The sequence below is a fragment of the Chelon labrosus genome (genome assembly GCF_963514085.1).
Source record: "Chelon labrosus genome assembly, chromosome: 9".
In the NCBI taxonomy this organism is placed as follows: Eukaryota; Metazoa; Chordata; class Actinopteri; order Mugiliformes; family Mugilidae; genus Chelon; species Chelon labrosus.
In genome coordinates, this window is record NC_140359.1 from 20,689,455 (window position 1) to 20,700,915 (window position 11,461).

Sequence of the window (11,461 nt, forward strand, 5' to 3'; positions counted from 1 at the left end):
TGCAAATAGTTACACATCACATTCTGACTTGCTACAGTGAATAAAACATACGAGAAGATAATGCTGATTTTCACTCAAACTTAGTGGGTCAAACAAATCAAAAACCTATGCATCATTATGCTCAATGTCCAGCTTTCCCCCACGCTGCATAAACTATATGACCTATGGTGTGTAGCGCAGTGAAGGCATCAGGCCTGCAATGGAAGTGTTAGTATGTGACGCTGCCCGTTTTGGGAGAACAAACGAGTGAGAGTCGCATAACACCAGCAGTGAGAACAGAAAGAGGTGAGCGTCGTGTAGCGCCCCTGGGTGGTGCAGTTTAAGTGCCTTTTGAATCGACAGGAGAGGGTAGGGGCTGCTTGTGAGAACTCCTGGTATGATGGCAGTATGCCAGAGGGGAAAACTGTGTACCAGAGAGTACCAGCCCTCTTGAAGCACTGTGATAAATTTAACATTATGAAGGTTTTGGTGGGTTCTGCAGGTGTCAAGGCAACTGCATATAAGTCATTTCCGATGGATGATGTCAACCAAGTGTCTATTAGTTTGTTTCACCACTTCCTTTCTCTGGTGTCCTGACCTTTAAACAGACGATGGCATCAACAAACGAGATGCGAATCTGTGACCATGTCGCAATGTCGCCCATTTTTTGTGACTTCGTATCTCGCTGTGTGAACAGGGTTAGATGGAGCAAGTAAGAAATCTGAAGACGCCGTCCCACACCAAGATCAAATAGTGATCCGTAGATTAATAAATGCAGGTAATAAGTCCTCAACGACATAATAGTCTCAGCCAACGTCCCCTTCGGATCGTGCCAAATGAATTACCTCACACTGACCCTGGATGCACCTATGACACACCAGATAGTTATCGGCCAGTTCTTAGCTTTGGTAATCCAGCCTTGACCTTTTTTTTTTAAACATTTTATTTAGTTACTTACCTCTACGGTCACATTTTATTTCCTTATAAAGAGGCTGTGCACTGGCATTAAGTACTTTACTGGTCACTGAAGGTTCCTCTTTGTCCTTGAAAGTACTGAATACACATGGTACTAAGATTCACTCAGCAAGTCCTGTAGCCATGGTCAAAATGTTTTTAAATCTGCATGGATCACAAGTCCTTAAGGTGTTCAGAAAAAAATACATTTAAACATACATGCCGAGAAAAACATGGTGTATTTTGTCAAATCCTTTATTTCATTATTTCATAAGTGGAAAAAATACTGTTAACAGTCCATGAGTACAAAAGAGATGACCTTAGTTTTTAAAAAAAATCCAGTCAAATGTTCTAGTATGCTTTTATTTTTTGCAATTGTGCAATTTAATACAAAAAAATATTTAATTTAATGAATATTAAAGTATAAAACTCATTATTTTATGTTGTTAAAACCATAAACGATGGGGCAGACACTTCATCACACTAATAAAAGTGCACACGTGGCTGAAATCAACCTTTTTTTTTGTAGAGGCCTAGCAGACCCCTGTGGGCTGTACATGGAAGTGTTCTGTTGCACATGAACAGGGAGGGACACGCGCCGTCAGCCGCTGGAGGATCTCAGAAAAAATAGAGCTGCTCGTATCCGGTGAAGTTTCCAGCATAGATGGGCGTGTATTGGTAAATCAGTGACGACGCCTCTTCCTCAGGATTGTCAAACTGATGTAAACTTCTCCTTCCTAAACAAAGCAGAAGTGGGATGAGGCAGTAGAAAACAATGCATGGGGAAATTAGCTACAACCAGGATATTGAAGCGTCAAATAGATTTGTCTTGTGAGGTAATGGATGAATTGACTTGGATTATACATTTAATCTTCTATTGATAGCTGTTATTTTTCTTTGCACATGCAAGGCACAGCTGGTATGTGCTCAGAGAAAGCTGGGACATGTTTATAGTAAACTAATGTAAAGTAATCAGCTCTGTGACGGTTCTAGCTCTCTTCAATGCTTATGTTGGTCAGTGTGCACACAAATCTGCAGCTGTGTCCGTTTTAACTGAAATGAGAACAGACTGCGACAGAGGGATCTTTCTGAAAATTCAACTGAGAAGCTAGTTAAAACTGTATAAACACATGTCAGTGTCACTTGGTGGTTAAACCAGTGAATGATATATGAAAAAAGGAACAAACTCACACATCTAAATCCCCAAATAATCCAGCGTACTAAAGAGTATGTAATTTCCAGAACTACAGCTAATAAAAACCCAACGATACAGCCAGTAATTACTGTTATTCAATTTATTATCTCACCTTCATTGACGAAAAACTCCGCCAGCAGCGACGATAACTGAACAGCGTGAGCGGAGTGAGGGAAGTTGAGCCTCCTGTCCCACTGAAAGCGATTCACCTCTGGGTGCCACTGCACTCCGTAGAAAGGATATCTTTTACCTGGCACGACAGGAGAAACACAAAACAGCACGCAAGACAGTACACGCTGTTAGTACAACCCTGCTACAAGGAAACCATTTGACTTGTAAAGTTAACATAATGAATAATCGTCTACCTTCTATGGTTGAGACAAAGTCAGCTCCGTTCTCAGCAACGTTCGTGGATAGGAGGGAGAAGAAACTCTGCAGCTTCTCATTTTCCTGGAAGGCCTGTGGACACATTAGTCACAGTTATCATTTATTTGTTACCTATTCATCTTATATATAAAAATTTAGACTGTTATGGTCACTTAAAAGCTTCTTGGATTGGATTGTGATTGCCCCAAGCTTTACTCTTTTGTATTTTGATTAAACACTAATTGATGTAGGAATGAGCAACACGTGAAATTAATATCAGGGGAAACTTAACAGAACGAATTAACAAAGATAACGCTAAAATCCTGCAGAAACTGAAAGTTTCCAAACCAATAACCGATGAATCTTCAACCTGACATGATCAAATGACTGGCTGCGGTTTTAGTTCTCAGAGCAATAACAATGAAAAGCTCCAACAGAGGAAGTGAAACAGTGGAATTGGTACTGTACCTTTACTGTAACTCCATAATGGTGAAAATTGCCCGTCAAGGGTTCTTGGGTCAGAGCCTTGAAGAGCTCATCGGGGAAACCTTTGAACATCCGACTGGAGTGGGCCTCTGCAGGTAGGCAAAGGGAGGTAGTAAGTAGATCAAGAAAACCTTTTAATTTAAAAGATTCAGGATCTCATCACACAATGGTATTTTAAAAGGAATCTGCAGATGTGATTCGGTGATAGTAAAGAAAGAAAACACTTGGATCTCCAACTTGCTTCTACTGACACCAAGTGTTGTGACTCAGTTCATGCACTTTTCAAGTAAATGCAGCATGAAAGGAACGACGTGCATCAAATATCACGACTGACAACAGGCGGACATCTTTTACCCGTGGTTAGGTTGAGAGGTAAAGCTATGTTCTCAGCCGTGGTGTTTGACAGCAGATTTTCACTGGCCACCAGGACAGTGAGGAGCTGCATGCCCATACACGTGCCCCAGATGGGGAAGAAGTCCCCGGCATCGTTGGCCTGGAACACACACACAGTTAGAAATGTCACTTGTCTGTGTCTGACGTAACATTAAATTTTATGCAAGTAAAAGCACCATGACAATAAGCTTTTATTACATGGACTTCTTTGCAAAGATAGTTCCCCTCCAAGACACATGACAAACAGATAAATGAGTTGTAAAGGAACATACACAGACAGGAGGAAGACACAATGAAAAATGTCGTTCTGTACGAACCGTCAGAGCAAGTTTGTAAAAAATCTTGGCCACCCTGGCAAAGTCTGAAGTCTCCAAGTCTGCAGCTCCCCCGATGAACAACAGGCTAAAAAGACAGCGCGTAAGAACATACAATTATTGCATTTATTTAAGGGATGGATGTCATCTTCCAGGACGTTTAGGAGTCTTCTACTGTAGCTCACCCGTTTATCTTCTTGAAGATGTTTTCATATTCAGCAGTAGTGAGAGTCAGTCTGCGCGGGGGAAAGAAAACAGTCAATGATCCGTTTGCTCACAAGTAGAGTCAACTTTTTCCACCAAATTTCAGAAGCGAAAACAAGCTGACATGATGGATTAAACAGCAAATACAACCCTCTTTCTGATGTCAGCTGCAGTTGCAACATTAATCTGATGCTACCATTTAAAATACACTGTAAACATTATTGTTTTGCAGATTTTAAAGGTGGGATGAATTAACAAATGGGCAGTTTTTGCTTGCTGCTCACTGAAATCAACAGACTGTATATTTCAAAGCTCCTGTCTAATGTAGGATAGTCCATCTTTAATCAATATGCACTGAACCCACCTGATAGGCATTACTCTGCTACCCCCAGACTCCACGTATTTCACGTAAGATGAAGGTATGAAAGTCCTCCCGAAAGGTTTCAGGATATCGTCAGAAACTAGCTGAGTTAAAACACCTGTGGGACAAAAACACAGCTGCTGTAAATACAGGGCGAGGGAACCGCGACAAAGCTGCAGAGAAATCCCCATTTTCTGTGTCACCTAAACTTTTGTTTATCTCAGTTTCAAGTTCTACAAGTAGCTGCGTGCTACTTACCGATCACAGGTCTGTCATTCACAGCCTCCTGGCTGAGTTGAGTCGGCATAGCTTTGCAGCAGACAAACAGCAAGCACAGGTATGCTGAAACTCCCATGTTGGACATATTTCCAGTGAGGCTTAATTATTAAGATTAGTCCTTTGCGGCTGCTACAAACGTCTGTGTATGAGAGAGCCTTGAGCAGGCTTATATATGTCGCGTAAGAAGAGGATATAATCACTAGAGGGAAGTGAGGAATGCCCAGATTTACACGTGATGACTCCCATACTGCACTTGCCGGTCAGGCCAGTTGACTGCTGAGGTAAACATAAATGTTTTGCTGACTGTGCGGAGTTTTTGGCAAAATTCTGATAACTTAAGAGTGTGAGAAATCATACAGTTTCAAGGGTCCCGGGTTTGTTTTGCAATACGATTGCAAGAGCATTCAAGAAGACAACTGTTGTTTTGCACAGCCAGCTGAGATTTCTGTCAGACAAGTTTGTGCAAGAATTAAGCAGCTTCTATTTATAGGCTTTTAAATGCAGGAAGTGAACTGTAGAGGTGTGACCAACACTCTGAGAGGCATCGTATTCTGCCTGTTTAAATGATTTATGTGAAACTGTGCAACCCATTTCCAATAATGCCGCAGAAATATTTTAATTTTTTTTTAAATTTAATAATAGATAGTATCACATCCTTATATTACATCCTTTTCTTAAAACAAAAAATGGCACTGATGCAACACATGTCTAAAACAAGTGATGAAAGAAACCGATTCTGTAATAGCTACCATTTCTACACAGATTGCATAATGGAAGGAGGCAAAGGTCTCATGACCACTGAACAAACTCTGTCCATTGACGAAGTAATGGTGACTTATGGTTTTAGCGTAAAATGAAACATCCTGGCCTTTCTGGTGTTTTAAATTCAGGTGGCTAAAATTCTTGCAAGTTGCAAGAATTGCAATTGCGGTGTTTTCAGTTCAGCTGTCTAAAATTCTTGCAACTCGCAATGTCATAAAGGCTGTGCAGATAAACTGAATTAAAGATGAGGCTTAGATTAAACGCGTCAAGTTCAATAACAAAGGCTTTTCTGTTAGCAGTGATGACAAAAGCCTGCAGTACCAAATGCTAATGAGCCTCACAGCAATGATTATTCATATATAACACTTTAAAAAAATCCAAGATACAAAAACATATAATATATGGTATTACTACAAATGTAAAAAGTTTAAAATTAGCATAATAAAACACTATCTTAATCATATATTAATCATATAGCAGCCGTAGCCCTGCATTTTTTTATTTCCTGACTAATATCTTTATACACAGCAGCCAGCAGCTCTTCTTTTGACTCCAGACCGTCCAGAATTACTGAAAAACAAACAAACAAACAAAAACAGATTAAACATATTCATGTAATTTTTATTTATTATAAATTATAGCTTGTATAATTTTTTTTTTTGTATGACACCCAAACAGTCTCCACATTGTCTTTATATTTGGGCCGTATCAGGGTATTACAGAAGGATGTTGAGGTTATGTATTGTGTACAGTGCGCAGAATGCATCAACAGAGGTCGGACTTTCCTCGTTAGACAGGCGGCAGGAGAAGAGAAAGACGGTGACTGAGAGTAGGGGTGGACTCAAAGTTACAGAACAAATAAGAAGAGAAAAATGCCCCAACATGAACGAAAGCTGTGTGCACAAGTTGCCCCAATAAAGTTGTGGCTTATAACGGATTAATGCTTTTGTCTTCTACTGTCGTACCCACCCTGTTGAAATGTCAGGAAGGTGTGACAACATAGATACCGCCCAAGTCAGGAGTACATACAAAGCATCTGTGACCGGACTCTCACCAATTTCCGATTCTGTGCTCTCCATCTCTTGCCGGTTTTTAAGGTACATTGGCCACACGTGTCCATCAAAGTAGCCAGGAGGATCAGGAGGCGTGTACACCCTCGAGCTTTCAATCCAAGACAAAAAAAACACGACGACAAAATGATTCTCTGCAGCAAGAGCAGCTCGAATATTAGAAAATGAAACGTTCTTAAAGGGGAACTACTGTTTTTTACAACCTGGACCTTATTTCTGGCATAAAATACGATCGCCTACTCACCCATATGACTTTTGTGTAATTGTATTCCTTTGGGAGATATTTAGATCTGCGTATATCCATATAGTGGGAGTGACTGGGGCACTGAAACGCATCCTCTAAATAACACATTATCTGCTGCGAAACTTGTTCATTTCACCAATATTTTGTTATCGTACGCTAGTGCTATTCCCCGTTGAGTCCGGAGTTAGCTGTTATCATCATCTGGGGTCTGTAGATTGACCTACGTCAATGTCTTCTGACCTGGATGATGGGCAATAACGGGCAATAGCACTAGCATGGATATACGCTGATGTAATTATCTCCCGAAGGACTACAAATTACACAAAAGTTATATAGGTGAGTAAACGATCGTATTTTATGCCAGAAATAAGGTCTAGGTTGTAAAAAACAGTGGTTCCCATTTAAGAGATGAAGCAAATAAAGATATAAACTGTTAAATGAGTACCTTCGTCTCCTCTTGCAGACTTCATAAGGTATTTCCAGGAAATATCTTTTGTCGAGCAGCACGTTCAGAGGCCTGGAAGGGTGAAACGCGCTGGGGTTACAGCATTATGACGTGGAATATATTATCAAGAGTTTTACTGTTAAATAAAGATAAATCATTATATCAAAGACCAAAGTTCACTCCTTTAATCATGAATGATTATGTCTATTCATATCTTCCTATAATATCATACAGTGTTATGTATGCATATTCATTAACGCTTTATTTTACAATTTCCTAATTACTCCAATTAAATATAATTTCCGCTGCTGAAAGCTGATTAGCAATTACCTGGAATAAATTACTTGGAAGTGCAAATTAATGCAAAGTGTATTTTCTGTAAAAGGTCAAGTCGAGTTTTCTCTCAACTTTGGACTCAAGTTTATAACTTGAAAAAAACTCAGTGTAACGTACCTGTAGTTGAAAATGAGGAAGCCTTCCACTATCAGCACATACACCTTCTTGTCGTCTGATGGTGTGGTGTGCTCGGGGTTCAGGCCTCGCTGCCTCAGGAATGACGCAGGATCAATCCTCCACGAGTCAACATCGCTCATCATCGCGTCCATGTGCAGAGCGCTGAGCACTTAAACACAACACGGTGAGAGGGAATGTCTTTCACTTTTCAAGAAAGTGGATCTTTAGACTGGTTAAAAAACACAATGACTCATCAGGAAAAGGTTTACTGGTTCCAGCTTCTCTATAATCTATACGCTATACCGATCAGCCACAACATTAGAACCACTGACAGGAGAAGTAAATAACATTGACCATCTTGTGACAATACAATGTTCTGCTGGGAAACGTTTGGACCTGGCATTCGTGTGGATGTTACTTAGACATGTAGTCAAGTCAAGTCAAGTCAAGTCAACTTTATTGTCAATCAAACCATGCAACAGTACATTACACAGCAGACTGAAATTGCGTTTCTCCCATACTCCAATGTGCAATATTAAAACAGGATATGACACATTCTAAAAACAGGATATGACACATACTATTAGACAAATAGATATTTAACAGATAAACAAATGACGGACAATATAAAACAAGATATTACACATACTAAACATAAACTAAGCATTAAGCATAAACTAAGCATAGACTAAACATAGTGCAAATAGATATGTAACAGATAGACAGATGACAGACAGTGAGCTTACAGTTACCAGACCTAGACCAGACCAGGCACCCCCACCCCATAGCAATGACACTCCTTGATGGCAGCAGCCATCCACAGCAGGATGCAGCCTGACACAGACACACAAACACAAGAACGTTTTAGGAACAACTAAAAAAACAGCACGAGGTGTTGACCTGGCCTCCAAATTCACTAGATCCCAAATGGATCAAGTAAAAGTGGGATGCACTGGAACAAGCCTGATCCACAGAGGCCCCTCCCCTCAACCCATAGGACCCAAAGGCCCCCACTAACAACATCCTGTTCCCAGACACCACAGGACACCCTCAGAAGGCCCATGTCCATTCTCTGATGTGTCACAACTGTTTTGGAGGCACAAGGGGAGACCTACACAATATTAGAAAGGTGGTCATAATGTTATGCCTGATCTGTGTATTTATTTATTTTATTTTCAAAACATCGCAGTGGTTAGCTCTGTCACCATGGCTCTGAGGTTTTGAACCCGCCCGGGGCCTGTCTGTGTGGAGTTTCCACGTTCTCCCTGTGACGTGGGTTCCCTCCAGATGGTTTCCTCCCACAGTTCAAACACATGCATGTTAGGTTAACTGGTGATTCTAAATTGGCTGTATTGGGCACGTGAGTATGAATGGTTGTTTGTGTGTCTGTGTTAGCCCTGCAACCCGTTGACGGTGCCTGGACAATTTGCCAATGACAGCTGGGATAGCCTCCAACCCCCCCCCCCACCACAACCCTCTGGAGGACAAGCGGTAATAGATAATGGACGGATGAAGGTCTCAGTGCCATTTCTTGACTTCAAAGATACACATTTCCAATTTATTGAAAAAAATAAAACTATTACTACCCCGCAATTTGTGCATTTTACAGCCTCAAGGTTGCAACAACTCAGACCTTAGTGTCCTTAATTAGAGCAACTCTCCAGCATCCGCCCGCCTGTGGATGAATGGATTACAGCTGCACCAAACTGTGACGTGATATGACTGAATTTTCTGCATTTGCGGAGCTAGAAAACAGAAAAGTATAACACGTGTGCAGGATGGATGTGTTTGCTGTAACTGAATATACGAGTTATAAAAGGTCACAAGGTCAGAACACTATTACAAATTCAAATCTCTGTGAAACTTAAGCTAAAGAATTAAATTAAATCTCCTTACTGTCATATTGCTTGAAGCCATTGATGTCCACCGGCACCTCAGAGTCATCCTGAAGAAAGGAGCATGCACCAAACTCTATAATTTTCTCTATGACAGCAGAAAAGGTGTAGAAGCAGTGGCATGTCTTAAAGAAGGCCTCAGAGTCTACCTTAAAATATGAATCCTGTGCAACTATGCAGCTGTTGGGTATGTGCTGGTGTAGACTCTTGGCCAGAGTAGATTTTCCTCCATTGGTCATCCTGACAGAAACAGCACACATAATGTACTTGAAAATTTAAAGCTGCACAAATACTACTGGAACTGTTCAGAAACTTTCCTGCTTCACAATACCAAACTATAACAGAGCTAAACGTCCTTTAATTAAAACACTTTTTTTCCTGTAAAATGTATTTTATTAAACAAATAATAATAATTTAAGGGTTATTCATTGAAAATGTTTGAAAACAAAGAGGTTTGAAGCTCATTTTTTAACTGATATATTTTTTAATAAACTCACAAACATGAAGCCTGTATCTGCCTCAAATAGCCGTCAGTGGAGCTGGTGTGGTCTGAACTATGACAAACTAACACTTTGGACCACACCTGTCACTTATACTGGGTGTGGTCCATAGTTCAACCAGAAATGTTTTTACTGTATGACAGCAACGAATTCCTAAATTTAGTTTTCCCAGGTTGCTCAAACTCATGACCTCAGTTCCTGTTAATTGTAGCTACTCTCCTGCATCCCTCCATCCACTCGTCAATAAATCGATCCACCTCTTACAGGCGGACCCGTGTAATACAGCTGCACCGAGGTATCCTTCAAGTTAGAGAAATCTATGGCGCAGTCGTGTAGATCTAGATATTCACGTCTTATTGGTAAATACCTGCTTTCAGACTGCTTTTAAATCTAATCTTGAAAAGACCTTTGCCAGCCTTCATGGTTTTATTTAGACTACTGCTAAGAATGTTGTTTCATTTGATGAGATTTTAAGTAGCATCTGGCTTTGTCTGTACAGTCACTAATGTCAGTCAGAGCTAAATCTGTGTGATTTGATTTTGACCCAGAACTCTTCTTCTTTTTCTACAGAGTAAACAAGTCTTATCATTTTTCTCTGCCACATGGTCGTCACATGCTGTTTTGACCTGTGCCCCTGTTTTGACCTGTGCCCCTGCTGCTACCAACACATGTCTAGTAGCCACTACTACTACTATGTAATCTACTATTATTAAACTACTATAATTTGGTTCCTTTCTGTGACCTGCTGGCTTCTCTGTCTGTGTTTTCAACTTACACACCAAACCACCAAAAAGCATATCGGAATCTGAAAAACCTGAGCATGCAAAATGCTAAAGCTGGTATCAGACAAGCTATTTAAAGCCAGAGAACAATAGAGAACAATAAAATCTGTATTTTTGTTTACAGTGTAAGCATGTTTATAATCCTGCAGGCTCACTTACCCGCCAACTCCAACAATTAGAGTCTTCATCTCAGCTCTTCTCACTCCAAAGCCACTGATGGATGCAGCTGCTGTTTGAAAATTATGTGCAAAGTTTACTGGGACACAAAAATGTTTGTATCGAGTACTGCAGGCTGCAGCTACGCTGACCTGCGCTCTCCTCACGCGTTTCCGCGTGTGGACGCTCCTGATTGGCTGTTGGGGTCACCACGTCACCAACGACCTGCCCATTGAAGAAAATGAATAAATAAATAATTAAACAAAACACAACAAACAGTAAAGTCTAGTTTACTGTTATATACAGTGAGTGGTGAATGTATAGTTACAAGAATGTTGTAGTCAATTAAAAACTACATAAAAATATTATTAATGAAGCTGAAACGGAGTGGAATAACAAATAAAATAAAATAAAATAAAATCGGGAAATTATGTAAAATTATGTAAAAATATAATATATATATTTAATATATATATATTAAAGTAATAAATTAAAACAGTCCAGGATATAAATAAAAAGAAAACAGTGTATACACAACAACAAACGCGTCTTTCTTTCTTTCTTTCTTTCTTTCTTTCTTTTACTCATTGAAGTGAGTGTTTAACAGGTAATATGTAGTTTGT

General features: G+C 40.0%; 2 protein-coding genes across 2 annotated transcripts; both read right to left on the reverse strand.

The window, feature by feature from the left end:
* Positions 1–828: 828 nt before the first annotated feature.
* LOC311493476 (gamma-glutamyl hydrolase) lies at positions 829–4,722 on the reverse strand. Its single transcript, XM_084552162.1, has 9 exons — positions 4,511–4,722; positions 4,256–4,370; positions 3,873–3,923; positions 3,691–3,775; positions 3,335–3,473; positions 2,963–3,069; positions 2,494–2,587; positions 2,241–2,378; positions 829–1,670 (listed from the first exon to the last, which is right to left on the reverse strand). Exons 1-9 carry the CDS (start codon positions 4,614–4,616, stop codon positions 1,552–1,554), a joined length of 954 nt encoding a protein of 317 aa, XP_084408288.1. The 5' UTR covers positions 4,617–4,722; the 3' UTR covers positions 829–1,551.
* A 455-nt stretch (positions 4,723–5,177) lies between these two features.
* On the reverse strand, positions 5,178–10,948 carry nmrk1 (nicotinamide riboside kinase 1). The gene is made up of 7 exons (XM_084552335.1): positions 10,842–10,948; positions 9,550–9,640; positions 9,402–9,450; positions 7,506–7,674; positions 7,053–7,124; positions 6,348–6,454; positions 5,178–5,863 (listed from the first exon to the last, which is right to left on the reverse strand). The coding sequence occupies exons 1-7, from the start codon at positions 10,868–10,870 to the stop codon at positions 5,763–5,765; spliced, it is 618 nt and encodes a 205-aa protein (XP_084408461.1). The 5' UTR covers positions 10,871–10,948; the 3' UTR covers positions 5,178–5,762.
* Positions 10,949–11,461: the final 513 nt, after the last annotated feature.

What these genes read in the sequence shown, in the direction of transcription:
- LOC311493476 (XM_084552162.1), bottom strand. Translation starts at nt 4,616, where the DNA reads ATGTCCAACATGGGAGTTTCAGCATACCTGTGCTTGCTGTTTGTCTGC. An exon ending in ACCTCTCAACCTAACCACGG is followed by an intron (nt 3,070 to 3,334) that starts GTAAAAGATGTC and finishes GCCTACCTGCAG; the next exon opens with AGGCCCACTCCAGTCGGATG. An exon ending in GGAGTTTTTCGTCAATGAAG is followed by an intron (nt 1,671 to 2,240) that starts GTGAGATAATAA and finishes TGCTTTGTTTAG; the next exon opens with GAAGGAGAAGTTTACATCAG.
- nmrk1 (XM_084552335.1), bottom strand. Translation starts at nt 10,870, where the DNA reads ATGAAGACTCTAATTGTTGGAGTTGGCGG. An exon ending in GTCTGCAAGAGGAGACGAAG is followed by an intron (nt 6,455 to 7,052) that starts GTACTCATTTAA and finishes TTGGATTGAAAG; the next exon opens with CTCGAGGGTGTACACGCCTC. An exon ending in GAGCACAGAATCGGAAATTG is followed by an intron (nt 5,864 to 6,347) that starts GTGAGAGTCCGG and finishes TTTGTTTTTCAG; the next exon opens with TAATTCTGGACGGTCTGGAG.